The sequence below is a fragment of the Auxenochlorella protothecoides genome, assembly GCF_000733215.1.
Source record: "Auxenochlorella protothecoides strain 0710 unplaced genomic scaffold scaffold40, whole genome shotgun sequence".
Taxonomy (NCBI): Eukaryota; Viridiplantae; Chlorophyta; class Trebouxiophyceae; order Chlorellales; family Chlorellaceae; genus Auxenochlorella; species Auxenochlorella protothecoides.
In genome coordinates this window covers 224,703-249,389 of record NW_011934210.1, presented here as the reverse complement: position 1 = coordinate 249,389, position 24,687 = coordinate 224,703, and the positions used below count along the sequence as shown (strand labels likewise).

Below are 24,687 nucleotides of genomic sequence, written 5' to 3'. Positions count from 1 at the left end.
CCCTTCCCCCCCCCCCCCCCCTTTTTAGATCCTACAGACCTGCACCAGTCCGCGGCGATCTATATATCAACGGCCTTACAGCCGGCGTGCCGGGCATTGCCCTGAGAGCACGCAGTCAGCACACTGCAGAGGGGCTGGGCCATGGTCGGCCACGCCGCGTGTGGCATGCGCGGCCCTCCCCCCGCACCGCTCCCGCCCGCACCTCAGGCCTTGATCTTGAGCTGGCGCTCCTGCCCGTACCAGGCCGCGTTGCGGTTGAGGTGTGCGTGCGTCTTGCGCGGGTTCCGGTTCTCGTGCTCCCACCCGATGCAGGCGCGGTCGTGGTGGCCGTACAGGCGCTCCAGGTCTGCGCGCGCCAGGCGCGCGGTCACCCCCTCCTCGTCCTCCAGCGGCTCCGGGGCCGACAGCGGCGGGCACAGCAGCGCGCGCCAGCCCGCAAACTCCTCATCGCCGACCCCCAGCGCGACCTGCACGCGGCGCCGCAGCTCGCCCACGGTCTCGCCCTCCCGCACACGCATGATGAAGGGGTCGCTGAAGGCAAAAGCGCGGTTGTGGGCCTCCTCCGTCACCCAAAGTCGTCTCGTCCCGACGCACGCCTCGCCCCCCCCCCCCCCCCCCCCCCCCCTTCCCAGGTCTATCCTGGTGCGCCAGGCCCGCTTCGACGCCGGCGTGGTGCTGGCCGTGCTGGGTCTGGACCCCGCCACTCGGCGCATGGTGCAGCCCTACGCCGACCGGCTGGCCGTGGGCGTGGCCTGCGGGAAGGTAGCCGTCACCCAGCCGCTGTCCGCCCTGCTGGCGCTGCTCACCATGACGCACAGGCGGGTGCGGGGGGCGAAGCTGCGCGAGTGAGGCCGCGGGGGGCGGTCTTGCCAGCGCGAATGAGGAGCATGCCCTCTGCTGCGCTTCAGAATTACAGGGCTTCGAGCTGGACCAGCCAACTCCCTCGCGACATACTCCAGAGGCTGCTTGGCATGCACGGCCATGCCGCGATTGCACAGACCAAGCTTCATGCCTCACCGACCCTCTCCCTAGCACTCCCTCGGCTGATTCCCGACTCGACAATTCTTCCTGCCCTGCAGCCCATGTGCTGCACCTGAAATTGCATTCCGCCTTACACAACACCACCCCCTGCGAGTCAGTCGAGGATGCGCAGTACGCTCGCGGCCTGAGCCTGCAGCTGCTCGAGCCCTTGCCGCTGCTCCGCCACCGTAGTGTCATGCACCAGCCGAGCATCATACCCTGGTGCAAAGCCCCAGAGCTTGGCATCTGCCCCCGCCAGATCATAGGCATCCGGCAGCTGGGCTGCAGCCAGGCTCAACGCCTCCAGCACCTCCCTCAGGGACCCCAAACCCTCACGTAGGCAGGAGAGGGCACGCTGGATGTCGGCACACATGTCTAAGTTCCCATCGCTCGCCCCTTGTGCTCCGCCCGCCGCAGCTAGCCACGCCTGCAATGGCAGCGAGGGTTGAAGGTGGCAGGTCAACAGTGGGTGATGAGCCAGCAACTTGCACACTATGTTAGGCGGCAGGGATAGACACACGATGGGCTTGGCACTCCGGCTCAGCAGCTCACTACTTCTCAGTACAATGCACTGCAATGAATGCAACGTTGATGGGTACTGTTGCAATCAAATCGCTGCGTTGCAGCCACTGCAAGAAGGGTGCAGTCCCCTAAATCCGTACCTTGAGGGCGTGGGCTGCCCAGAGGGCCTCCTCCGCCACAAACCGGGCGTGACCGCCAGAGATCGCCAGAGATAGGTGCAGGAGCGGGTCATTGACAAGACCCTGCTGCGCGACCTCCAGGCGGTCAGACCAGGCACTGAATCGCACCTGGAGCCAGGAGATCACGGCGCTCAGTGCAGCACAGGCCGGTGGAGCCGCCGCGCACTTGGGAGCCTCAGTGCCCGCTTCGCAGCGCAGGGCTGCCCAGCAGGCTCTGGCAGCGGGCATCAGCACCTCCCAGATGCCGTGGGCGTATTCGCCATCCCCAATTCCGGCTGGGTCCGCAGGCAGACCGCTGTCGCCCTCTGCATCCTCTGAGCCTGCATCTGGGCCTGCTCCATCCAGAGCAGCCGCCAGCATGCGTGGCAGGCCCCGTCGCCACTCTAGCTTGGCCCTCTGGGCGCTCCGCCAGGCCTGAGCCTCGGCACAGGTGGCCCTGGAGGCAGCCGATGGCGCTCGCCACCACAGCCCACAGGGCCGCAAAGCCAGTGCCGGCCCAAGTTCGGAGGCGGAGGTCGCACCGGGCGGGAACCAGGCTGGCCGTGTGCCCAGGTCCTCGTTGAAGCTGATGCGTGTCGGCAGGGGAGGTGCCTGCTCCTGCGGGCATTTGAGATGCAGCGGTGTAATGTGCGAGGTGCCGAAAAGCCATTGATGCAGGGCAGGCAGGGACGGTGGCACAGCCCACAGGTCAGTAGCCGTGCCGGGGGCAAGCCACCCACCTCGAGATGTCGTGCCGCCTTGATGAGGGTGTGGGGTGATACAGGGGAGGAGGCCAGGAGCCTCAGCTTCCGGATAGCTTCCTCTGCCCGCACCACATGGAGGGCATGGGAGGCTGCAAGCCTCTCTTTGAAACTCACAAACTCGGCGACCTGCAAGGGTAGGGCTGCTGGGATGTGGTAAGGGAACAAGCAACACATAACAAGGACCAGCGGCTCAGCAGTATCAAGGCCAGAGTACGCGTTGGTGCGAGACTGGCATGTGTGGTACGAGGCAGCCATTGCCAGCATCTGTGCACTTCCTGCTGCATATGACAGAGTGAGACTCAGGACGCTTCCAGCCACCGACCTTGGAGTACGACCCGTGCTGGAATGCAGCAATCAGTGTCTCGCCTGAGTCCTTCCGGTGCCCATCATGCAGGAGGAGCACGGCCTTCAGAAACCTGCACTCCAGGACAGGGAGCAGCGAAGGCTCACCGACACCCGGCATGCCTTCGCACACTTCCGCCCAACAGGCGACAGAAGGAATAAAACGAGGGCAAGCGCAGTCCAACAGCCAAGCCAGACCCACGTGTCCAGCGCCTCTCCAGCTGCTGCAGTGGCTCCCGAGTCGAGCAGGGCAGGCAGGAGCCAGTGCGCAGTCATGCTGTCATGCAAAATCTGCTTCACGCCCAGAGCCTCCAGCTGCATGGCAGCTGCCCTGGGGCACCCAAGCAGGGCATACAACGCGGCAGCGTGGAGCCGGAGGGGTGCCGATGAGGTGCGTGTCGCCTGCGCCGCCTCCAACACGAAGAGGGCGCTCGGCAGCAGGCCATGCAGGTCCAGCGCATGACCCTGGAGCAGGCGCGTCACTGCGAGGGTGACCAGGTCCTCACCGTGACCCCTTTGCTTGGCGTCCAGCCCAGCTGCAGTGTGGGGATGGCTTGAGGTCTGATGGCCGAGGCTGACCTGGGCATGGCCACCCAGAACAGGCTGACAATGCGACACCATTCTGGTCACTGGAGCTTGCACATGGCACAGGAGCAGCCACCGTTCCACTCTGGCTCACCTGAAAGGGGCAGAGCTGCGGCGTATGTGGTCAAGAGAGCAGCAGCAGCGCCTCGAGCTTGGTCCCCGCTTGTGTGCCTTGGTAGGCCCAGCTCAAACTCCACCTGTGCAATGAGAGGCATGACATGACTTGGACGATGGATGCTCAGTTTTTTCTTGTTTGTTATGCCGTTCAGTTGATGATTTCAGTGGGTAAGCTAGCATGATACGAGTCTGCACTAGCATTGCAACATTGATGCCTCTCCTGTAAGACCACATCTTTTCGGTGTCTTCAACGCAGGGTAGGCCCCAACATTCCACACCCCACCTGGTAGCCGTTGCTGAGCGCCTGGAGTCCTGCTTCCTGAGTCCTCTTGTCTGTGGGAACAGGCTGATGGCTTACCAAACATGCTGTTGTGTGATTGTGTGCCTGCACCATCATGGCGCTCATGATGCTCATCTGAATCGCAAGTCTCTCTGGCAGTCATCGGTCCCCAGCCCCCTGTCCTCGTACCTGTGTTCCCTGCTCCACAAGAGTTGGCCCAGAGCTCCTCGCCAATCGCCTTTGCCTCGTCAGCGAGGGACTGGGCCTCTGCACCCCCAAGCATGGCCAAGTATGGACCAAGATCCAGGACAACATTCCCCAGGGTACTCAGCGCACGGAAGGCCGACGAAGTTTGCTTGGCCAAATCCTTGTCAGCCGGCCCGGAAGCTTCCGTGCTGACCTGCTCCGCATGTCTCGCTGTGAGACCCCGCGCTAAGCCATCCAAAAGGGCCAAATGAGTGGCACGAAGAAGTGGACCTGGGCTTGCACTCCCGCTACAATCAGGAGGCGGGAGATTGGAGCCCCACTCGTCCGACCAGTCCGCCAGTACCCGCCTCTGCACCTCGCCCAGGGGCTCAGGCGCCGTTTGATCCTCCTGGCTGCCATGCTCCCGCTCCAGCATCGTGTCCGTCAGGCCACCCACCACCCACACAGGCCACCGGCAGCGCAGGGTTCTGCCGCTCCATCCCTGGGCCAGCAGGCAGTCGAGGCAGAGGCGCGCCGCCGCCCAGTCATGAGGGGAGACAGCGAGCACTTCGCGGCAGCGCCGGGCCGCCGCCTCTTGCTCCCTGGCACCAGCAGCCACGGCGGCGCAGAGGAAGGAGAGGTCAGTCGGGGAGGTGCATGCCTTGCGCGCCCGGGAGCCCTCCAGCAGCGCCGCCGCCCGGGCATGCTGTCCAGAGGCCAGCAGCACATCAAGCACCACCAGCAGCATCTCAAAGGTAAAGGCACTCGGTGGGGTCCTGTCTAGGGCTCGGTCCATGAGCCGCCCTGCCAGGGTGAGCAGACTTGCAGTGGGCAGCGCTGATGCCTGGCCTGCGATGGGACATAGTGTGGATAGGGTCAGGAGCATGAGTGAGGCACTGTGTGTGGCTGAGTTTTCCGGGAGAGATTGTGGACACTTGATGCGGCTTGTCACCAAAGTGTGCTCCCTCACCCTGTATCGAGGCTCTGGCCTGCATGGCTGCTGACACAGCTGCCCACCAGAGGTAGTTCACAGCATCAGGGCTCAGCTTGATGAGCTGCAGGGCAGTGGCTTGCTGCTTGGTGAAGTCGCCCGCACTGGAAATCAATGAGTGGGGTGTGTGCATTCCCTGAATTGAGTCTGCTGCCCCTCGCGGGGAAATTCCCAGCCCAATCAACTGCAACTTGCCACCACCGCCAGTACTGGTCAAACCATGAACACACACTGCCACTGAGGAGTGGTGGCTTTGGTCTCTCCATGACATCCAAGCTTGCAGGGGACCTGCATACCTGACATACGCCCCAAACAATCCCTTCAGCATCTCCTCGTCCCCTGGATGTGCTCGAACAGCTACTATGTAGGCCGACAGGGTGCCCTCCAACCTGCTCAAGCAAGCACTCGGACAGATCTGCTGCAGGGACAGCGGACAGGCTCCAAGAGTTCGGAGTCAACAAAGCTCCATGCCTCCACCACCGACAGCACCTGTCTGCGTCTTTATATGCGTATGCCATGATCGACAGCACCCGGTCGCTCTCTGGTCCCTCCTTGACAATGTCCTCCAGGATCTGCACATCGTGGTGAGGTTGACCTGAACTGCAAGCCTCGCTTTCATTGAGAAAGCCCACATGTGCAACTGCGTCGATCAGCTCCGAGCAAGCATCGCGCATCGCTTCTTCTCAGTACCTGCAGACCATCTGCCAAATACTCCAGCTTGATGAGTGAGTAAGCTTTCAGGGCTAGCAGCATCTGATTCTGACCCAACTTTTTCAAGGCGGCATCGATGAGTTTGTTGCCAGCCTGCATGTGGAGGACAGTGTGCTGTGTCGATGGTCCTCAACCGTGTGAAGAGGGTGGTGCCATATGCAGCCTGTCCAGGGACTCGTACATGCCTTGTATTGATGACACTCCACGGCATCGAAGATGGGCCGCAATTTGCGTTCTATCTTGTCGCTGTACATTTTGTTGCCTTGCCACTTGGCCTGTGCTTGGAACTGCGGTCCAGTACAGATCAGGTCGTGGTGTTAGACCGGCCCCCCCCGCAGGTCACTGCCCTCTTAGGCAATGCGAGGGCGCTCGAAAGGCATCACTCTTCATTTATTTTGTACAGGCTTCAGAGTCGATATTGTCGTCGTGACATCCATTCGATTACAGGCATTCCATCGCTATGGCACGCCGGCACGGTCCGGGCGCGAGATCTGACTTGCCTTGCTGCATCCACATGCAGTGGCCTCCGTCAGCACTCGGCTCTGGGGAGCCATGCCACCAAAACTGCCGGGGGGTTGAGATGGTTAGCTTGGTCCATCGGTGTTGCCAGGATCCGGACATATTCATGTAAATTTTACTGTGCAGCCCCTTGCACCACATCTAACCACTATCCCTGTGGCACCTTAGTGCTGCCCCTTCTCTCCCGGTGGATGGGCTAGCAGCCAGTCTAGTTGCTCGCTGATATTTTGTAGCTCAGGAGTCACCGCTAGCAGCTGCTGTAGCAATGGAAGTGCATGCGGCCAGGAGCCTCAAGTTTTGCAATGGCATGGGGCAGCACACTGACAACCAGGAAAAGGAAGTTTCGGGTTTCCTCAAGCCTCGGTAGCAGATCCCCCCCAGGCCATCAACATGTACCTGTGATCCCGGATCTCTGATGGCCAAGGATGAAAACTCGCTCTGCTCTGAACTCAGTCTGCTCGACTGCTGGGGCATGCATGCCAGAACACAGGTCTGAGCATCCTGGATGCTGACACTGCCAGCTCCAGACCAACCAGGTGTAAAGCAATTCTCAGATTGGACGGATGGGATTTGTGCTCGCTGAGGGCAATCTCCCTGTCCACTCAGGAAGCCTCTGGATGTGGGATCGTGTGGGAGCATGGCTGAGCCCATGAGCAACCCACATGAGCTGCCCGAGAGCAAGCGTGCGACGGCCCTTCCCAGAGGTTCACTCCCTGATGCAGGCATCACAGAACGCCCCCCAAACATCATAGCATCAATACACACGGAGGAATCTTGGAAGCCAGACATTGCTCGGACTTGGGTAAGAGGAAACTCTGCAGAGAAAGGGGGAGATCTCAATGTCTGGGAAGATTTATGATCAGGTGCTCATGTAGACTTGAAGAGAGCATTTTGGACAGGAATTTCCCAAGCCTCGAGGCCACCTCACCAAGTCGGTTCCAATCAAGAGGACATCCTCGTTCGTGAAGTGTGCAGTGGGACTCGTGAAAGATGCGGGCCTGGGTGCTGGAGGGGTGGGGAGCGCCACTGCACCCTGCGTGACAGGGGTACAAGGTTGATGTGCCTGAGTGTTGCTGACGGCACTCGGTCTTTAAGCCGGGTACATCGCCGGGAGGCAGGGGCTTCCCAGTTCATGTAACAGATGACATGCGCAGAGCCCTGTGCTCCTCGGTGGAGCCCCACCGAGTGAGGGGCCAAGGTTGCAGGGACTGCAGGCTTGAGGGTCGGGGCGGCCACATGAAAGCTTGTCCCAAGCACTTGCGGCAGGGAGGATAGCAGCTGATGTGCAGGCACTGCAGGCTGGTTCCAAGCAGCCACGGGTTGATGCTGCTGTGGATAGGACTGTATTGCAGGGTGCTGTGTAAAGAGGAAGGGAAGGGAGCTGCCCATCAGCTCGACACCAAAGGGTGCCGCTCCCAGGACGACTGGCTGGGGTTGGGATGAGCTCGCGCCGGGTGTCCTGGTAGCAGGCTCACTCGTAGGACGCTTCACTTCGGCACTCTAAGGGGGGGAATGAATTCGTTGAGAGGGGAAGGGGTGACGGGGAAGAGAAGACTGGTTAACCACGTACAGGAAAGCCTTTTAAATTGTCTTGCCATCAGGTAGATTAGCTGCAGAATGGGGAAGAGGCCTCTGATTCCCACCTTACAACCCTTACCTTGGCAGGACTGGGTTGCGGTGGTATGGAGTGCAGCTCGAATGGGTAGATAAAATTAGTACGGGCATTGGGTCCCCGAATGGCCACTGCAGCAGCATCGTAGGCGCGGGCTGCCTGCAGTATTGGGAATTTTAAGCATCATGTCTGTGTTGGAGTAATTGTATCCGAGTCCCACTTGGATGGGCAAGGATATATTCTGGAAGAGCTTGATGGCCTTACGCCATCACAACCATTCGTTTCCATTGAGAGCAAACCCTGGACATGGCTAGAGCAATGCAATGAGGCTTCACCTCTGCAGGGACGTCAAAGGTGCCCAGCCAACGTCGTGTAGGGCGATGTGGGTCTCGAATCTCAGCTGCCCACTTCCCCCATGGCCTCTGTGAAAAGCGTCCAAATGTGAAGCAAGACCGACAAGAATGAAAATCACACATGGAGTCGAGAGCTGTGTCTGCAACACTTTGACGTCGTCACTGACTCACCTTTCTCACTCCTCTATATCCTGAGCGATTGTTGAGGCCTGTGCCTGCCTGTCTGTGCTGACACTCCTCCATGTCCAATGACGTCACCTGCACATCAAAGTGCGCAATGTATTACGAGTGTTGAACTCAAGACATTGGTCGCACACTAAAGGTTGCAACACACCGCACCTTTTCAAGGTTCCAGTTGATGCAGGCTGTGCGAGGGGTGTCCTGGGAACTACTTGCAGTGGGCGCCGTCTGGGACGCTGAGGGTTCCTGGTCCAGGGGTGCTTGCCAGCTCTCAGACCCACCGGCTCCCGCTTCTCTGATTGGACGGGTACATTGTGAAGTGTCGAAGAATTCTGTGTCAGTATGTATCATAAGCTGTGCGTACAGTGACGGCGGTCCCAATGCAACGGGGTTGTAAAGTGCTCCACCGTGTGTAACTCCCGTCGGAACCGAACGACCGGGCTCAGCGAATCACGGGGACAGTCGTGCCAAACACCGAAAGTATTCAGTATTTTGCAAGTAAATAGGTCGAAGATGCCAATTTGAGGCCGCGACGCACCCCTGGCAGTGGTGGTGGCTGGACGCCATCTGACATGTAGCCGATGCTAAGTCACTATTGCGTCATTGCGAAGGGGCAAGGAGGCCTGGTTCAATGTTCTCGATGGGTTTCAGGAAGAATACGAATTGCAGGTTTCGGTGGTGGATTCTGCAATGGACGACGGTCGGTCATCTGGATTTCCGGAAGAGTTACGCTTTGCACAGCAGTCAATGAGGAGATGAAAACCACTGATCCAAAAGATGTCCCCTTGATACACTAGACACGGCAACAATGTGGCATTTATCACTGGAGGGCCCAGAAGAATACACTCCCAGAAAGAGATTTTGTATTGTACACCTTCCTGAGCGCCGAAAGAGTGTCGGAGACATGGACCACACCAGGGACAGCACTCAGCGGACAAAGTAAGGAGGAGCGCGCCGAACATGTACTCAGCCCCTTTCAATTGAGCTGATGCGAGATCGTCTGGGTATGCCAATGGAGTTGCTGGATGTGAGCTGTGGGGATATGATATAGATTCGTCGTGCTGTCGAGTGTGGCATATTGTGGTGCAGGGGCTGGCGCTCTAAATCCCGGTCTCGATGCCAGAATCCATATTGGCATCGCTGCAGCCTGCTTCCGGATCCAGGCAACGCATTCACAATCTGAGTGGAGGTTGGTCTGTAACAAGGAATCCTTCCCCTTTCCCTTCGGCCGGAGGCAGCCGTGAACATTTCGCGCGCCCTGAGAGTTCCCGTGCTCCCGATATCCATGCATGCAAGAACCTCGCACCATCGCCCCTCACCAACACTTCTGGATTCAAGCCCTGTGAGTTTGCGGTTTATTATCAAAGAGCTGTACCCTTCATTGCCCCATCCTGGCTCATCGTCGGCGAGAGCCCAGGGTGACTCCTGCGTTGCCGGCGCCGACGGAAGGCGTCTCCCACGCGGAGAAGGTCCATACCCGCGACCTGACTTTGTCATACTTTTGGAATGGATGTGATTGACGATTTCAAGAGGTTGTTGGTGCGATGCCCCACCGCCGGCAGTCTGTCCTCCGTGCACCGCCTGCTCCAGCTCCAGGTATGTGCGCTGGTGGTGACCCGGGGTGTTGAAGGCACACGCGTGATTGAACAGATGGGTAGCCAGCGCACGATTACACATTTCACCCACATTCCTCCCCTCCCCGTAGCCGGCTGATGTGCGTCCTGGCATCACAGTGTCCGCGGTGCAGGAGTGCCTTCTGGACCCTGCTCTCACCTTGCCGGCCATCACCATCCTCCGGCGGCACGTCCTAGCCGCCATCAGCACCCTCGTCCATGCTGTTCTGAACAGCCGCAACGCCGCACGACCCAGCTTGGAGTTGTCTCTGGCGCTGGCCTCCGTGCTCGAGCTGGCCCCACATGCGGACAGGTACTGGAGGCCTGCACTCGATATGAGGATGATTGCTGACTGCCATGGTGATACCGACATTGACAAGCTCTTGCATCTCGCGGGACACACCTGCTATTGATGCGCCCCCCTCCCACAGCTGGGCAGGGTGCACTGAAGCCGGGGCTCTGGACCCACACCGTCCGCATCCAACCCTTCTCCCCACCCCACACACACAAGGCTTGCGCTGGCTTACTGGCGCGCCGCGCCCAGCCCCTGGGCCCACGCCTTAGACCCCGGTATGGAGGGGCGCGCTGCAGCCCACGCCGCGCGTGCAGGGCTGCGCGCCCTCCGACGCTGCCGGGACCTGGCAGGCGTCTGGTCCTGGCCCGCCGTCCTCCCGCTCCTGCGCCACTCCTCCCCCGGGGTCAGGTGGGCCGGCATCCACCTGACCGCGGTGCTCCTCGGGCTGGCAGACGCCGACGCCAGAGGCCTCGAGGCCCGGCTGCTGTCCCCCGAGGAGCTGGCCGCCGAGCGCAGGGTCTGGCAGGAGGAGGCGGCTGCGTTTGCCGTGGAGGCCGCCGCCGCGCTGGCCCCCTGGGACAGGGGCCGCGCCCGCCCGGCCAGCCGCAAGCGCAAGGCCACACGTAGCATCCTCGCAGGCGATGGCTCCGACTCCGACACGAGCAGCAGCGAACGCTTCTCCGGGGACGAGGGGGTCTCGTCCCCGGCATCAAGGGGCAAGGCGGGGCCGCAGCCGACCCTCGCGGTCCCCGGCTATGTCAGGATTGCGGGCGTGGACCTGCCTCAGTCCACGGGCCCCGGCCCTGCGCCGCCCACGACCCTCCCGGCGTCCCGCCTGGTGTCCACGCCGGGCATGCTGCGCACGCTGCGCGGCGTCGCGCTGGGCCTCTGCGCCGCCTCCTCCGTCCTCCTGGAGGGCCCCCCCGGGTCCGGCAAGTCGACCCTACTGCGCCACCTGGAGGAGGTGACGGGGAGCGCGGTTGGCGCCATCCACCTGCACCTTGACGACCAGACGGATAGCAAGGGGCTCATGGGAGCCTACGTCTGCACCGCCCGCCCCGGCGAGTTTGTGTGGCGCGCGGGGCCCCTGACCCAGGCCGTGGCGCAGGGCAGATGGCTGGTGGTGGAGGACATCAACCTGGCCCCGCCGGAGGTGCTTGCCGCACTCATCCCCTTGGCTGAGCGGCGGCAGCTCCACGTCGCCGCGCGGGGCCAGACCCTGACCGCCCACCCCGGCTTCCAGCTGTTTGCCACGGTGACCTCCACGCCGCAGGGGGTGGGGGCGGGCGCCTACGGCTCAGCAGCCGCGGTGATGGACATGCTGGGAGGACTGTTTCACCATGTGAAGAGTGAGGCGGGGAGGGGGTGGTTGGAGTGGAGGTGGAGGCGGGCTTGCATGAGAGGGATGGGTGGGGAGATTGGGGGACAGGTGCTGACGAGAGATGTGCTGCATAACGACTACATTTAATTCCAGACTGCGTCAGCGGTGTGTGGATGTTCCCTGCTTTTCCGGCATCAGGGCAGTGATGCAACCTCTTGACATCAGTAGATAGAGACAACTGAGATATACACCGTGATGAGAAACTCATGTGGGAATCTCTCTGAGCCCTGTGACCCTTTTATACAGTCTCCTGTTCAAACTGCAATTACTTCTGGGGTGTCTCATGCCAGCGAGGAGCACCCCCGCTCACCCTTGCTGGCACTTCTTCGGAAAGGACCCTACCCTGCACCGCCACAAGCAGCCTTGTCATCCCACTTCCCTTTTCCCTTACTCGTGCAGCCGACGCACCGGGTGAGGAGGATCAGGCGATAATCCTCCGCACCCTCTATCCGGCCCTGGGTCCGACCCTGCTCGGCACTGCGCTGCGCATGCTGTACCTGGCGCGGGCCATGTATGGCCAGCTGCCGGCCGACGAGTGCCCCTCCTGGCTGCCGGCCGAATACGGCAGCCTGCCCTCCCTCCAGGGCGTGGGCCGACATTTCTCGCTGCGGGACCTTGCGCGCTGGGCGGCGCGCATGGGCGCGGTCCACGCCCGCGCCCTGGCGGCGGCGGGGTCCCTCCTCGGGACGCGCCAGGCCACGAGCCCGGTCGCGGCGGGGTACCTGGATGCCGGGTCGGCGCTGCACAGCCTCCCCGCCGGCCTCAGGCTGGCCGCCTGCATGGAGGCCTGCGACATGTTCGCCGGCTTCCTGGCCGACGAGCACGACGCCGGCGCCGTGCGCACCGTGCTTTCCACGCTCTGGTGCGTCGTGCCCGCCGAGGTGGAGCACGCGGCGCTGGCTGCCCGGCCGACGCTCGCGCGCACCGGCGCCGCGCTGGCGGTGGGCCGCGCCACGCTCCCGGCAACCGGGCCCCCCCCCCTGCCCTCCACCTTCGCGCCCACCGGGCAGGCGCTAAGGCTGATGGAGCGCGCGGCGGTGGCGGCGGCCGGCAATGAGCCTCTCCTGCTGGTGGGGGAGACGGGGACGGGGAAAACCACCCTCGTCCAGCAACTGGCCAGCCAGGTGGGTGCAAGGGCCGGGGAGGGAGTGAAGCAGCCACCGCCTGCCACTGCGCGCAATACCTTTCAGGGGAACGCTGCGGATGTATGCGGTGCCGCCTGCACCCCTCCTCCTTGCTTGCACGTGTGGCATACTGCGCTCCTCTCCACATCCCTAACCCTCGCCCCTGGTGTCTCCATCCAGGCGGGCGCCACGCTGGCAGTGCTCAACCTGAGTCAGCAGACAGACGCCTCCGACCTGCTGGGAGGCTTCCGCCCCGTGCGCCCCACCGACGCCGCTCTGCCGCTGTTCGAGCGCTTCCAGGACCTGGTGCAGCGCCAGTGGCCGGCGGGAAACAACGGCGCCTTCATCGATCGCGTCGCCCGACTGGCGGCCAAGAGGCACGCAGGGAGGCTGGTCAAGGCCTTCAAGGTGGCCCTGGCGAAGCTGGGCGTGGCCTGCCCGCCCAGCAGGGCGGAGCTTGCGGAATCTGCTGCTCCCGAACCATCCACACCTGCGCGGGAGCTCCGGCGGGCCTGGCTCAAGTTCTCGGTGGACGTGGCGCATGCGGAGGCCACGCTACTGGCTGCCGAGGGCGGGTTCTCCTTTGCGTTCATGGAGGGCACGCTGGTGCAGGCACTGCGACAGGGCTCCTGGCTGCTGCTGGACGAGATCAACCTGGCGCCGCCAGAGGTGCGGGGTCCGAGGCGAGGGAGGTGTCTGCTATGTTCAATCTGATGGCGGCTGTCAATCAGCACAAAGTGCCACCAGCTCCCAGGAAGGGTGGTTGTGTCCTCGGGCTGCATGGCTACAGCAGCATAAGTCTTTGATGTGTCTGAGTCTGTTGCAGCAGTATGCACACTGGCCACAGTACCAGGAGCAGTCCAAGCCATAACCCCAGACTTGGCCGGTCTGACACCGTCCTACCCCACCCCCGCAGGCCCTGGAAAGGATGGCGGGGCTCCTACAGGATCCCAGGGGGAGTTTGGTGCTGGCGGAGCGTGGGGATGCTGAACCGGTCCCTCGCCACCCCGCCTTCCGCCTCTTTGCCGCGATGAACCCCGCCACCGACGCAGGTGGGCAGTGGACCTGTTGCAGGGTTGAGGTCCCGCATTGTCTGCTCTCGCAGGGCAGCCGCGCTCTGCGCACTCTCAGCCATATGCTTCTCTACCATGGCCCGTCGTCCCACACTCCCTGACCCCGCATTAAACCATGCCTCAGCATACCCTCCTTACCCCCACCTTCGCAGGTAAACGTGACCTGCCGGCCCCCCTCCGCAACCATTTCACCGAGGTGTGGGTCGCCGAGCCCTCCCAGACGGAGGACCTGCGCGCCATGGTGACCTCCTACCTGGGCCAGACCACGCCCCGTGGCGTGGTGGAGGGCGTGGTGTCCTTCTACCGCGCCGCCAAGGCGGACCGCGGGCTGGTGGACGGCGCCGGGGCCTGCCCCGTCTTCAACCTGCGCACGCTGTGCCGCGCTCTGGAGTATGTGCGCGCCGCCACGGCCCGCTACGGCCCGCTCCGCGCGCTGGCCGACGGCTTTGACATGGCCTTCGGCACTGCGCTGGAGGCGCGCAGCGCGGCGCGCCTGCGCTATGCCATCCAGACCCACCTGCTGGGCGGGGCAGGGTACGGCGCGACCACCTCGGGCGCTGCCGGCGCGCCCCCGGGCGACTGCCACGTTTGCGTGGAGGGTTACTGGCTGGAGCGGGGGCCCGGCGAGGCGGCGTCGCGCGAGCGCGACGCCCAGGGCCGCGTGTTCATGGAGACCCCGGCGGTCAGGGCGCACGTGCGGAACCTGGCGCGGGCGCTGGTCCTGCGGCGCTGCCCCATCCTGCTGCAGGGGCCCACCTCCAGTGGCAAGACCTCGCTGGTGGGGTATCTGGCCGCCCGCACGGGGCACGCTTGCGTGCGCATCAACAACCATGACTCCACCGACCTCCAGGAGTACTTGGGGCGGTACGTGTCGGACGAGCACGGCCGGCTTGTATTTGCAGAGGGAGCGCTGGTCCAGGCGGCACGCAGGGGGGACTGGGTGGTCCTGGACGAGTTGAACCTGGCCCCCTCGGATGTCCTGGAAGCACTGAACAGGTGGGAGAAGAGGGTTGCGGAGCGAGTGGAAGGCTGGCATGCCAGGGGGCCTAGGGGAACGCTTGGCTCCGCGGCACATTCCTGACCAACATCGGGGTGTGTCAGTTGAAGGGCGTCTTGCCACTGGTCCTCACCTGACATTGGAAGTGCTCAGGCTGTCGCGTCGTTGAGGATAAGGCACACTCCTGCTGCAAAGCTCAATGAGCAGTGGTGGCCAGCTCCAGCACTACCACCACCCCTTTCACAGGCTGCTAGACGACAATCGCGAGCTGTTCGTGCCCGAGCTTCAGGAGACCATCAAGCCACACCCACACTTCATGCTGTTTGCCACCCAAAACCCACCCGGTCTGTACGCGGGGCGAAAGGCGCTGAGTCGCGCGTTCCGCTCACGCTTCCTGGAGATGCAGGTGGATGACATCCCACCCACAGAGCTCGTCACCATCCTCGAGCACAGGTGGGGTCAGCAATGGGAATGTGGGTTCTAAGCTGTGAATCTAGGATTTCCAGGGCACCGGCATAGATTGAGGCACCGTCATCCATGCCTCTCCAGTCTGTATAATCAGATGGCTTGCACCACATACTCATCGCAATGTACTCTCGCGTTCCTTACTGCATCGCAGGTGTGGCATAAGCAACAGCGATGCTGCGCGCATCGTGCGGGTCATGCAAGCCTTGCAGGATGGCCGGGCTGCAGGGAATGTATTCGCCGGCAGGCACGGCTTCATCACCCCCCGAGACCTCTTCCGGTGGGCGGGGCGCGGTGGTCATGGCGACGAGCTGGCCATAAACGGCTTTGCAGTGCTTGGAGAGCGGCTGCGGAACGCCGAGGAGAGGAGCATTGTACGACAGTCCATACAGACAGAGCTCCGTGTAAAGGTAAGATTTGTGTCGAGGAGACAAGTTCCGGACAGACATGCTGGAGATGTCGGTGTAGTGTCTGGTGGCTGCACCAGTGTTTACTTCAAGCATTTAGACATCTGGCGTATGGCAGGTGCGACACCCGGGACATGGCAGGTGCGACACCCTTAAACCTTTCTGTACCCCCAGATAAACCTCGAGGAGGCTTTTTTTACTGAGGGCGAAAAGCCGCTGCTGGAGCTCCAGGCTAGGCTCAGAGCTGGTGAGCTGGACGGCGCCATGCCAGGTCCAGAGACCCAGGCGCTTCAGAAGATGCTGCGTGGTCTTGTCTGGACCCGACCCATGCAGAGGATGTGAGATCCGGGGGAAGGAGGGGGCTTGCGAAGGTATTGGTTGCAACCCTGTGGCAGGCAACCCCGCTGAGCTTCCACACGCCAAAAGCATGGCCTGTGTGGGTGTAGGGAAGTGATTGCATTGGGATTTGTGTCCTGATTTTCCATGCCACCATGCTGATCCAGGTATGCTTTGCTGGATCGCTGCCTCGCACACGAGGAGCCGGCTCTCCTGATAGGGGACACAGGCACCGGGAAGACCACGGTCTGCCAGATGGCAGCCTTTGTCAGGGGCCAGCGGCTCCATATCTTCAATTGCAATCAGCACACAGAGGCGTCTGACCTGCTGGGTGGATTCCGGCCCAACAGGTGCGAGGTGTTGGTAGGGGTGCCTGGAGAGATTGGCAGCTGCTGAGTAGAAAGAGCAGAACTGTTGAGGTCGTTTGCAGCCTGAGCATGTCAGTGCAGCCCAGTATACAGTTTGAAAACGGTGGCAAGGCATAACACTCCTCCACAATTACCTTCCTCCTGTTTATCTGCGCAGAGCCCCTGCGGCTGAAGGCGAAGCATTTGTGCCCTTTGTCTGGGCCGATGGCCCCCTGGTCCAGGCCATGCTCCAGGGCGACATTATCCTGATTGACGAGCTCAACCTCGCAGAGGATGCCGTCCTGGAGAGGTTGAACAGGTGTGTGACGATGGGAGGCGCTGCATCTGCCCTCCCTGCTGAATACCTATGCCACCCCCAGTCTGTAATATGGATTGCTGTTGCTGTGCCCATGAAAGATCCCAACCCCCCTCTGTCCTCACCTTTCCAGCGTACTGGAGCCTGGCAGGACGCTCACCCTGGCAGAAAAGGGGGGAAGCGCGGCAGAGGTCATCGTCGCCCACCCCAACTTCAGGGTTGTGGCGACCATGAACCCCGGGGGCGACTTTGGGAAGAAGGAGCTTTCCCCCGCGCTCAGCAACCGCTTCACCACGATCTGGGTGCCTGCAGCAACTACGCCCTCCGAGCTGCATGCAATCCTGAGCCAGCGGCTTGTCCCAGCAGCACAGGCCGTGACGCAGCCCCTCATCGACTTCTGGACGTTTTTCAACCAAGAGATCTCCGCCTCGGTTCGACAGGCGCTGTCCATGCGAGACCTGATGGCCTGGGTGGAGTTCATCAACCTGACCACCCCCGGCCTGGGAGCCATGCTGGCGTACGCGCATGGCGCAGAGCTCATCCTTCTGGACGGTCTGGGTCTGGGCGTGGGACTTCCCATCGAGGTAGGCATGCGAGTCTGGAGCAGCTGCATCGGCTCGTGGCAGGGCTCCCGGTCAACGATCGCTGTTTGGGGCTGGTGGGCCCCGCGTGTAGCGCCTAGGGTAGCTGCATTGCCCAGCGCCCCGGCAAGCTGCGCCGTCCAGCACCCTGCTCGAACCCAATCCCTTGCCGTCTGTGCAGGTCTCGAGCCAGCTGACGGCCACGTGCAGGACGTTCCTGCTCCAGCAGTTGTCGCCCGAGGTCACCGCAAGCCTGTCTCAGGCCAGCCAGCAGCCAGCCATGCAGCGTCGTGCCCACCCTGTCACCAACCACGAGCAGTGGGGCACCGTGCCCTTCTTCGTCGACGTAGAGCGGGCCGGGCCAGAGGAGGAGCGCGCTGTGCGCTTCGACTTTGATGCCCCGACCACCCGACGCAACACATTCCGTGTGCTGCGTGCGATGCAGGTGCATGGCATGGCATGGGTTGTGACCAGCCCCTGGGGAGGCAGGGTGCGGCTGGAGCACGATTGAATCCCTGCCCCACCCATGACTGGCATCACGATCTCTTGGCCATTGATGATAAACTCTTGACATTTCTACCGAGCGCTTGCTGCACAGCAGCATGATGTGCCGACAAGTATTTCTTCACCTGAGGCCGCTTGATCCGATGGGCACACACTCGACTGCACGGGTGTGACACTCCTTCAACCCCCTCTCTGGTCTTCTCCAGATCCTCCAACGGACCCTCAGCCCGACACCACCCGCCCTCTTACCCTTGTGCAGCTGCCAAAAGCCATCCTATTGGAGGGCAGTCCGGGAGTGGGCAAGACCAGCCTCGTGGCCGCTCTGGCCCGGGCTGTGGGTCAGACCCTGGTGCGCGTCAACCTCAGCGAGCAGACAGACATGATGGACCTGCTGGGAGCTGATCTGCCTGTGGACAGCGGTGCAGCGGGGACGTTTGCCTGGTGGGTGTGGAGCAGTAGTTCAGGGTTGTTGGCAAGCTATCATGAGAGAACATGTGTGCCACTCCCGGCGTCCTTGCCGTATGGAGCCCAGAGAGCCTTTCCAAGTCAAGAACGCCCCCATTCCTGTCTGCCAGGTCGGATGGTCCGTTGCTCCACGCCATCAAGACAGGAGCCTGGCTGCTGCTTGACGAACTGAACCTGGCCAGCCAGTCTGTCCTGGAGGGCCTGAATGCGGTCCTTGACCATCGATCCGAGGTTTTCATTCCGGAGCTGGACCAGACATTCACCTGCCCGCCAACCTTTAGGGTTTTTGGGGCGCAGAACCCTTTGCAGGAGGGTGGTGGGCGCAAGGGCCTGCCGAGGTCTTTCCTTAACCGCTTCGCTCGTGTGTATGTGGAGTTGCTGGGCACAGACGACCTCCACTTCATCGCTGGTGAGTGGTGATCAGAAAGCAGTGGTTTGGGAGCATGGCCCAGGAGCGGCGCGCGCTTCCAATCTGTGCAACCCGGACAGGGATCGGGTGGCACTGTGCTGGGGATCATCGATTTCCCATCGGCTGCTACCCAATTGGTGGTTTCCCAGACCGTGTTTGCCCTCCTCGACACGCATGCCATCTTCCCTTCTCCCTCCCTTGACACACAGGTGCGGCCCACCCTCGCATTCCCCCAAGCACCCTGCAAGGCATGATCTCCTTCCTGGCGAGACTGCAGGCGGAGACCGTCGCGCGCACCGGGTTTGCCGCCTCGGGTGGCCCTTGGGAGTTCAACCTGCGTGATCTCCTGCGGTGGTGCGAGCTCGTCGCCGCGGACTGCTCGGGGTGCGATGCGGCGTGCAGGGCCATGGCTGACGGAGACGGGCATGAACCGCAGTATCCACGGGACCCCTGCGACTCGGCTGCGGCCCACCACGGGCACATGCTCTTCACCCAGCGGCTGCGCACGGCCGAGGACCGGGCTCGGGTCGGGGCGCTCCTGTCTCAGACCTGGCCCGGGCACGGAGGGGCCCCTGCAGCGTCCCCAGCCGTCCACCTGACCCCGCAGGTCCTGAGGGTCGGGAGGGCGGAGGTGGCCAGGTCCCGCGCTCCTCGCATGGGCGGCGCCGCCTCACAGCCATTGCTGGCCCTGCTTCCGAGCAAGGGGCGGGACCTGGAGGGCCTGGCTCGCGCCGTCGGCGCCGGGTGGATGGGCTTGGTGGTTGGGCCGGCGGGGGCCGGCAAGACGGCCCTCATCCGCACACTGGCGGAGCTGGCAGGCAGGGATCTGACGGAGCTGTCGCTCACCGAGGGCACCGACACCTCTGACCTGCTGGGTGGCTTTGAGCAGCTGGAGCCCATGCGGAGAGTCCAGGTGAGGATTGGGGCGGCCCCGTGGGCCGTGCTGCAGCCGGACCCATCCTGCTGTGCATGTTGAGTCGCCCCTGTGGGCACCAGCACTGAGATCGGCCATGGCACGATTAATTTCTTGAAGAAGCCCAGAGCTGGGTCCCCTGTCCAGCCAGCCACGTCAAGCACCATCGAGAATCATGCTTCCCTTGTCGTCCACGTGCAGAACATTGGAGCTGCAGTGAAAGCGTCCCTGGCATCCTGTGGGCGGTCTCTGCTCCTCCTCCCCAATGTTGAGGGCGCCGTCAGTGTCCTGTCTGCCGTCACTCGGTGCTGGGAGGCGTCATGCGAAGCCCTGCCGCCAGGAGCCAGTCGGGACGAGGGCGAGGGGCAGGAGCAGATGGGGCGTGCGGCCTCGCTCCTCCTCCTGGCAGTGGATGGGCTGCTGGCCCAGCTTGCGCGCCATTCGCCTAGCACTGCTGCGCTTCAGGAATGCATGCGTGGCCTCTTGTCCCATCTGGACCTTGCTCAGCAGCGTCTGGGTGCACTGCTGGCGGAGGCAGAGGCGAGCGAGCATGGCGTCGCTGGCCGCTTCGAGTGGGTGGATGGCCCGCTCACGAGGTGCGTGTTGGTGGCGACGGCAGGGAGGGGTGAGAGACCGCAGGCCTTCCTGGCGCACACGGGACATGGGCAACCTGTGCCAGATGAGGTGCCCCTGCTTCAAGGCAACCCAGTCCAAACAAGTGGGACCACGGCGCAGTCTCAGCCAACGAGCTCCAGCCCCGGCTTGCTGACGTGTGGCCACATCTGGCCCCCTGAGCGCTTTTTGATACTGTGCCCACACACCAACTCCCACCATTCCCAGGGCTGTCACGGAGGGGGGCTGGGTGCTGCTGGACAACGCAAACCTGTGCAATCCCACTGTTCTGGATCGGTTGAACCCTCTGCTGGAGCCTGGCGGGCACCTGACCCTGAACGAGTGCGGCACCGCCAGCGGAAAACCCCGGGTCCTACTCACACACCCGGACTTCCGGCTCTTCATGGCGATGGATCCCCGGCACGGCGAGGTCTCGCAGGCCATGCGCAACCGTGGCGTGGAACTCTTCCTGCCTGACTGGACGTTGGGCGAGGGAGCCGCGCGCGAGACCGCCGAGCTGTGCCTCGTCCTGGAGCAGGCCGGGATCGAGGAGCAGGCGCTGCAGTCCAGCATGTGCGCTGCGCACGCTGTGGCGACAGTGCAGGCCGCGGGCCATTCCCGCAGGCCTCCGGGCCTGGGTGCGCTGAAGCGGTGGGCGCTGCTGGCGCGGTCGCTCGTGGCACGGGGCTGGGGCGCAAGCGAGGCGCTGACGGCCTCCTTTGGTCAGCTGTATGGCGGCGAGGACGGGCAGAGCCCGCTGGCTGCTGCGCACGCTGCTGACAGCCGGTCCACAGGCGTGACCCCCAGTCATGGTCTCGTGCGGCGAGCTGCCTGGCCGCTCCCACGCGACGTGGCGGCTGCGGCAGAGGATGCGACGGCCTTTTCTGTCGCCCGACGGGCCACCCCCGCAGTGGCGAGCCTGGTGCGGCTGGGGGTGGAGCTCATGCAGCCCGCGAGCGCCGGCGCAGCTCCCGCCATCACCCCCGATGCCTTGGCCAGCCTGCTGAGCACTGCGCCACTGGACGCCGCAACGGCGCGCGCGTCCGTCGTGCTGCACGCTGCACAAGGCGCTACAGCCGAGCTCGCGCCCTGGGTCCCTGGCCACGGCTCGGCTGCCTCGCTCTGGCGCCTTGCGCTGGCCTGCACGCACGCTGCGGCCGTCTGGGCACCGGGCGGCGCCCAGATTGCTCCCTCATGCCTGCTGCCCAATCTGGCACAGGTCCACGCCGCAGCGAGTGCTCTGGGCGCGCCTGGGCTCCAGCAGGCGGTCATGGTGGCAGCCGCGCTGATCCGCGAGCTGGAGAGGTACCAGGGCACGCTGCTGAGGGGGTGGCACCCCACGGAGGACGGTGAGGACGGCATGGCCGAGGTGCAGGTCAGTGGCGCTCCAGAGGCGGCCCTACCCTGCGCGGGTGCTCCCCTGCTGACCAGGATCATACACGGAGCAGTGGAGGCCCGAGCACTTCTCATGGCGGCGATCCTGCACGTGAGATCGGCGGAGGATGCCGTCAGCCCCCTGCAGTTCTCCTACTGGCGGCATGCTCATCCACAGGTAGGCGCAGCCCCTGGGCATCGGGCAGAGGCCTTCTCAGAATATCGTGATGATGTGGGCTTGTCTCTGGGCATTTCAGCTAAAGTCCAGGAGCGTCGAGGCTGCCCCTTCCAGCTCTGCTCAGATCACTGAGTGGCTCAACACGTCCACATTTTACAGGAGAGGCTGCGGTCACAACTCAAGCTGCCCATCATAGACTGGTTGTTTCCTACACTGGAAGCTGTGGGTCTTTGGGAGGCCCAAGTGCTTGGCGGACCGCCAGAGACGCTCGATACCGTCATGGCAAGTTCAGAGACAGGTTGCGAGTTCTGCAGTTTCCCCCGATGGGACGCACATCAGATGAAGGGTGTCAAGACTTTTCGACTTGACCCACGGCTCCTCTCGTAACATGAGTCCAGCGCAACACACGCTGCTCAACCTTCCTTCAATCACAGGTGCTGAGGGTAGCTGCTGTTCAAGAGTGGAGATGGAGCTTGATGCGGGCTGCACACCCAGATACCAACCATGTGATCAGCAGTGAGGCCCACATCGACATGGCCAGCAGCCTGCTACATGAGGAGCTCATGTACCTCTGGTCACAGCTGCGGCTTGAAATTCTCAAGGGACTGGGGAATGCGAGCTCTGCAAATCCCAATGCGGCCCGTCTGCTCGAGGTGGTGCGGGCAGGCAGCACCAGCCTCGGCCTCGTGGCAGGCGTGGAGCCCTGCCTCTGGCGCAGTGGCATGCATCCCCTGCTGCCTCGGGATGCCCAGCTTGCTGCTGACCAAGCCGAACTTCTGACCCTCTGTGAACTGGCCAGGTGCGCGGGGGTGGGAGTGGGACGGGCGCGTGGATGTTGGTGTGAGTGCGTGCTTTGATGCTCACCAGCCAAGCATTGTTCCCCACCACATCGAGCTGCCCCCCTGCACCTCTAACTATCCCCGTCACATCCCTGCCACCAGATTTGGAGCTCAAACTCAGGAACTAGACCATTCCCTCCTTCCTGCCGCATTGGTCAGGGCTGGATTCTCCTTTGCTGATCTGGCTGCAGAGGATGATGAAGCCATGGAGGAGGGAGCAGACAACGAACATGAAGACAGGGAGGCTCAGGCCAATTCCGTCGCTCTCCTGGTCACCCTGGACGCGGACATGCGATCTGCACTCTCCCAAGCGCTGTGCCTCCTGGGCTCGGTCTGTGGCGACCAGAGCCTGGGCGTGCCTGGCGCTCGGCGCCCGGCTCTCGATGCTTTGCAGACAGTGCTTCCCATGGCCAGGCAGCGTGTGCAGAGGAGCATTGATGCCTCGGTCTCGCTGGTGAAGCAATTGGCTGCCACCAGTCAGGCCCTGATGCTGAAGGGGTCCCAGCTCGGTGCTCAGCAGGGTGGGCTGGATGGCAGCCACTCCTCCGTGGCCTGGCATCTTCCGGCCGGGAAGCAGGGGCAGGCCATGCAGCTAGAGCTTCTGGATCTCACGGTGCGCCTTGGTAAACATGAGCTGCCTGCTCGGCCGCTTCGGTGTTTCACATGGACACCTTGACCGCGAGGCATGGCATGGAACTCTGAAAGTCGCCCTCATCTCCCCTCCCCCCTCCCCGTGCAACCTCCCATGCTCCAGGAGTTCCTTGCCAACATGGACGCGCTACACGCCTTTGGGAGTGGCGGGGTCCTGCGCCTGCTGCTCACACAGGGTGGATCATCTGCGGACCGGGACGTCGTGGTCATCCTGCGGAGGCTGAGCGGTAGCCTGCTGCGCAGCGGCCGCCACAGCCCAGCCGCGTGCGCGCCTCTCACCCAGCTGGCCATGCTCCTGGAGGACGGCGCGTCCACTGCGTGGACCCTAGACGTGCAGCGTTGGCAGGCCACCCTGATCCGGAGCCTCGCGGCAGAGGCATGGCAGCGCTGGCTGCGCGGCCTGTGCGCAGAGCCGGCAACCTCCCTGCCTGGCAGGCTCCATGCCTCGGAGCTGACGCGCCTGGTGGGCAAGATTGCAGCGGGCACCTCCGTGGCGATCGGGGCCGTGGACGCGCGCAAGGCGCAGCTCTCTGGCGCCGCGCAGGCCCTGCTGCGGCACAGGGTGCCCAATTCGCGGGCTATGGCCGTGTCTGAGCGAGCAGCACTCCGGGCTGTCTGTGCTGCGACCCTTACGGCACACAGCGACACCATCCCTGAGGATCTGAGGGAAGCCTTTGGCGCTGCCATTCATGACCTCCTCAGCCACGATCAACCTGCTGCGGGCGATGTCGTCTCCCTTCTTGCCCACGCGGTGAATGGCAGCAGCCACAGCGGCCTCAGGCAACTGTGGCTCGTTTGCTTCATGCCCATTGTCCAGCTGCTTGCCCATGGCGAGGAGTTTGCTGGTGGGTGGTGGATTTTGGGACCCCTTACTGGCGCCGGGTGTCAGCCAAGTGCGCTCGGTGGCTCCATGGCCCATAACACAGCCCTGCGCAGTGTGTTGGGATCTGCTAAATGACTTCTGCTGTGCCTGTCTGACAACATCGGCCTGACCACCTCCCCACAGACATGCTGGCCTTTGGAAAAGCCTGGGCTCTCCTGGGCCTGGGCCGCCTCCATCTCTGCATCCCTCCTGCGGCATGTGACCCCGCAGCTGAGGTATCTCTGAAGAGGCAGCATATTTTGGCCATCCTGCAAGAGCGTGTGGGGCCAGAACAGACGGCCAGGATCCTGTTTGAGCAATTACCAGGTGTGTAAGTGGCCGTGACGCGGCATGTGCACTGAGTTCCCATGTTTACCTTCCTATTTTCGACCACTTGCCCCTCTCCAATGCTCCTGCGCCATTCCAACCTGGTGAAGGTGGCGGCGATGAAGGTCCATACCTACTGGCAGCTGCAAGAAGCAAGAAGGACCTGGCGACTTCCGCTGAGCGCCTCGAGCACTTGTGCACGCCGCGGCCCTTGCCACCCCAGTACTTTGAGATTAGGAGCGAAGTCTGCCGCTTTTGCTCTGGGATTGGCTCCACAG

General features: G+C 62.9%; 3 protein-coding genes across 3 annotated transcripts; 2 read left to right on the top strand and 1 right to left on the bottom strand.

Moving 5' to 3' along the window:
• Positions 1 to 203: 203 nt before the first annotated feature.
• F751_3798 (Ubiquitin carboxyl-terminal hydrolase 12) lies at positions 204 to 5,718 on the bottom strand (the record flags this gene model as incomplete). Its single annotated transcript, XM_011399372.1, has 11 exons — positions 204 to 596; positions 1,208 to 1,447; positions 1,683 to 2,318; positions 2,441 to 2,590; positions 3,005 to 3,342; positions 3,486 to 3,588; positions 3,792 to 3,841; positions 4,278 to 4,823; positions 4,945 to 5,069; positions 5,455 to 5,537; positions 5,656 to 5,718. The coding sequence occupies 11 exons, from the start codon at positions 5,716 to 5,718 to the stop codon at positions 204 to 206; spliced, it is 2,727 nt and encodes a 908-aa protein (XP_011397674.1).
• Positions 5,719 to 9,846: 4,128 nt separating this feature from the next.
• Positions 9,847 to 21,862, top strand: F751_3797 (Midasin; the record flags this gene model as incomplete). Its single annotated transcript, XM_011399371.1, has 19 exons — positions 9,847 to 9,936; positions 10,046 to 10,266; positions 10,657 to 11,597; positions 12,029 to 12,753; positions 12,934 to 13,422; positions 13,670 to 13,834; positions 14,023 to 14,822; positions 15,070 to 15,276; positions 15,443 to 15,698; positions 15,870 to 16,033; positions 16,199 to 16,381; positions 16,557 to 16,697; positions 16,828 to 17,278; positions 17,457 to 17,720; positions 18,039 to 18,211; positions 18,355 to 18,653; positions 18,863 to 19,566; positions 19,840 to 20,162; positions 20,407 to 21,862. 19 exons carry the CDS (start codon positions 9,847 to 9,849, stop codon positions 21,860 to 21,862), a joined length of 8,052 nt encoding a protein of 2,683 aa, XP_011397673.1.
• Positions 21,863 to 22,263: 401 nt separating this feature from the next.
• Positions 22,264 to 24,417, top strand: F751_3796 (hypothetical protein; the record flags this gene model as incomplete). Its single annotated transcript, XM_011399370.1, has 3 exons — positions 22,264 to 22,529; positions 23,275 to 24,065; positions 24,227 to 24,417. The coding sequence occupies 3 exons, from the start codon at positions 22,264 to 22,266 to the stop codon at positions 24,415 to 24,417; spliced, it is 1,248 nt and encodes a 415-aa protein (XP_011397672.1).
• Between the last annotated feature and the right edge of the window lie 270 nt (positions 24,418 to 24,687).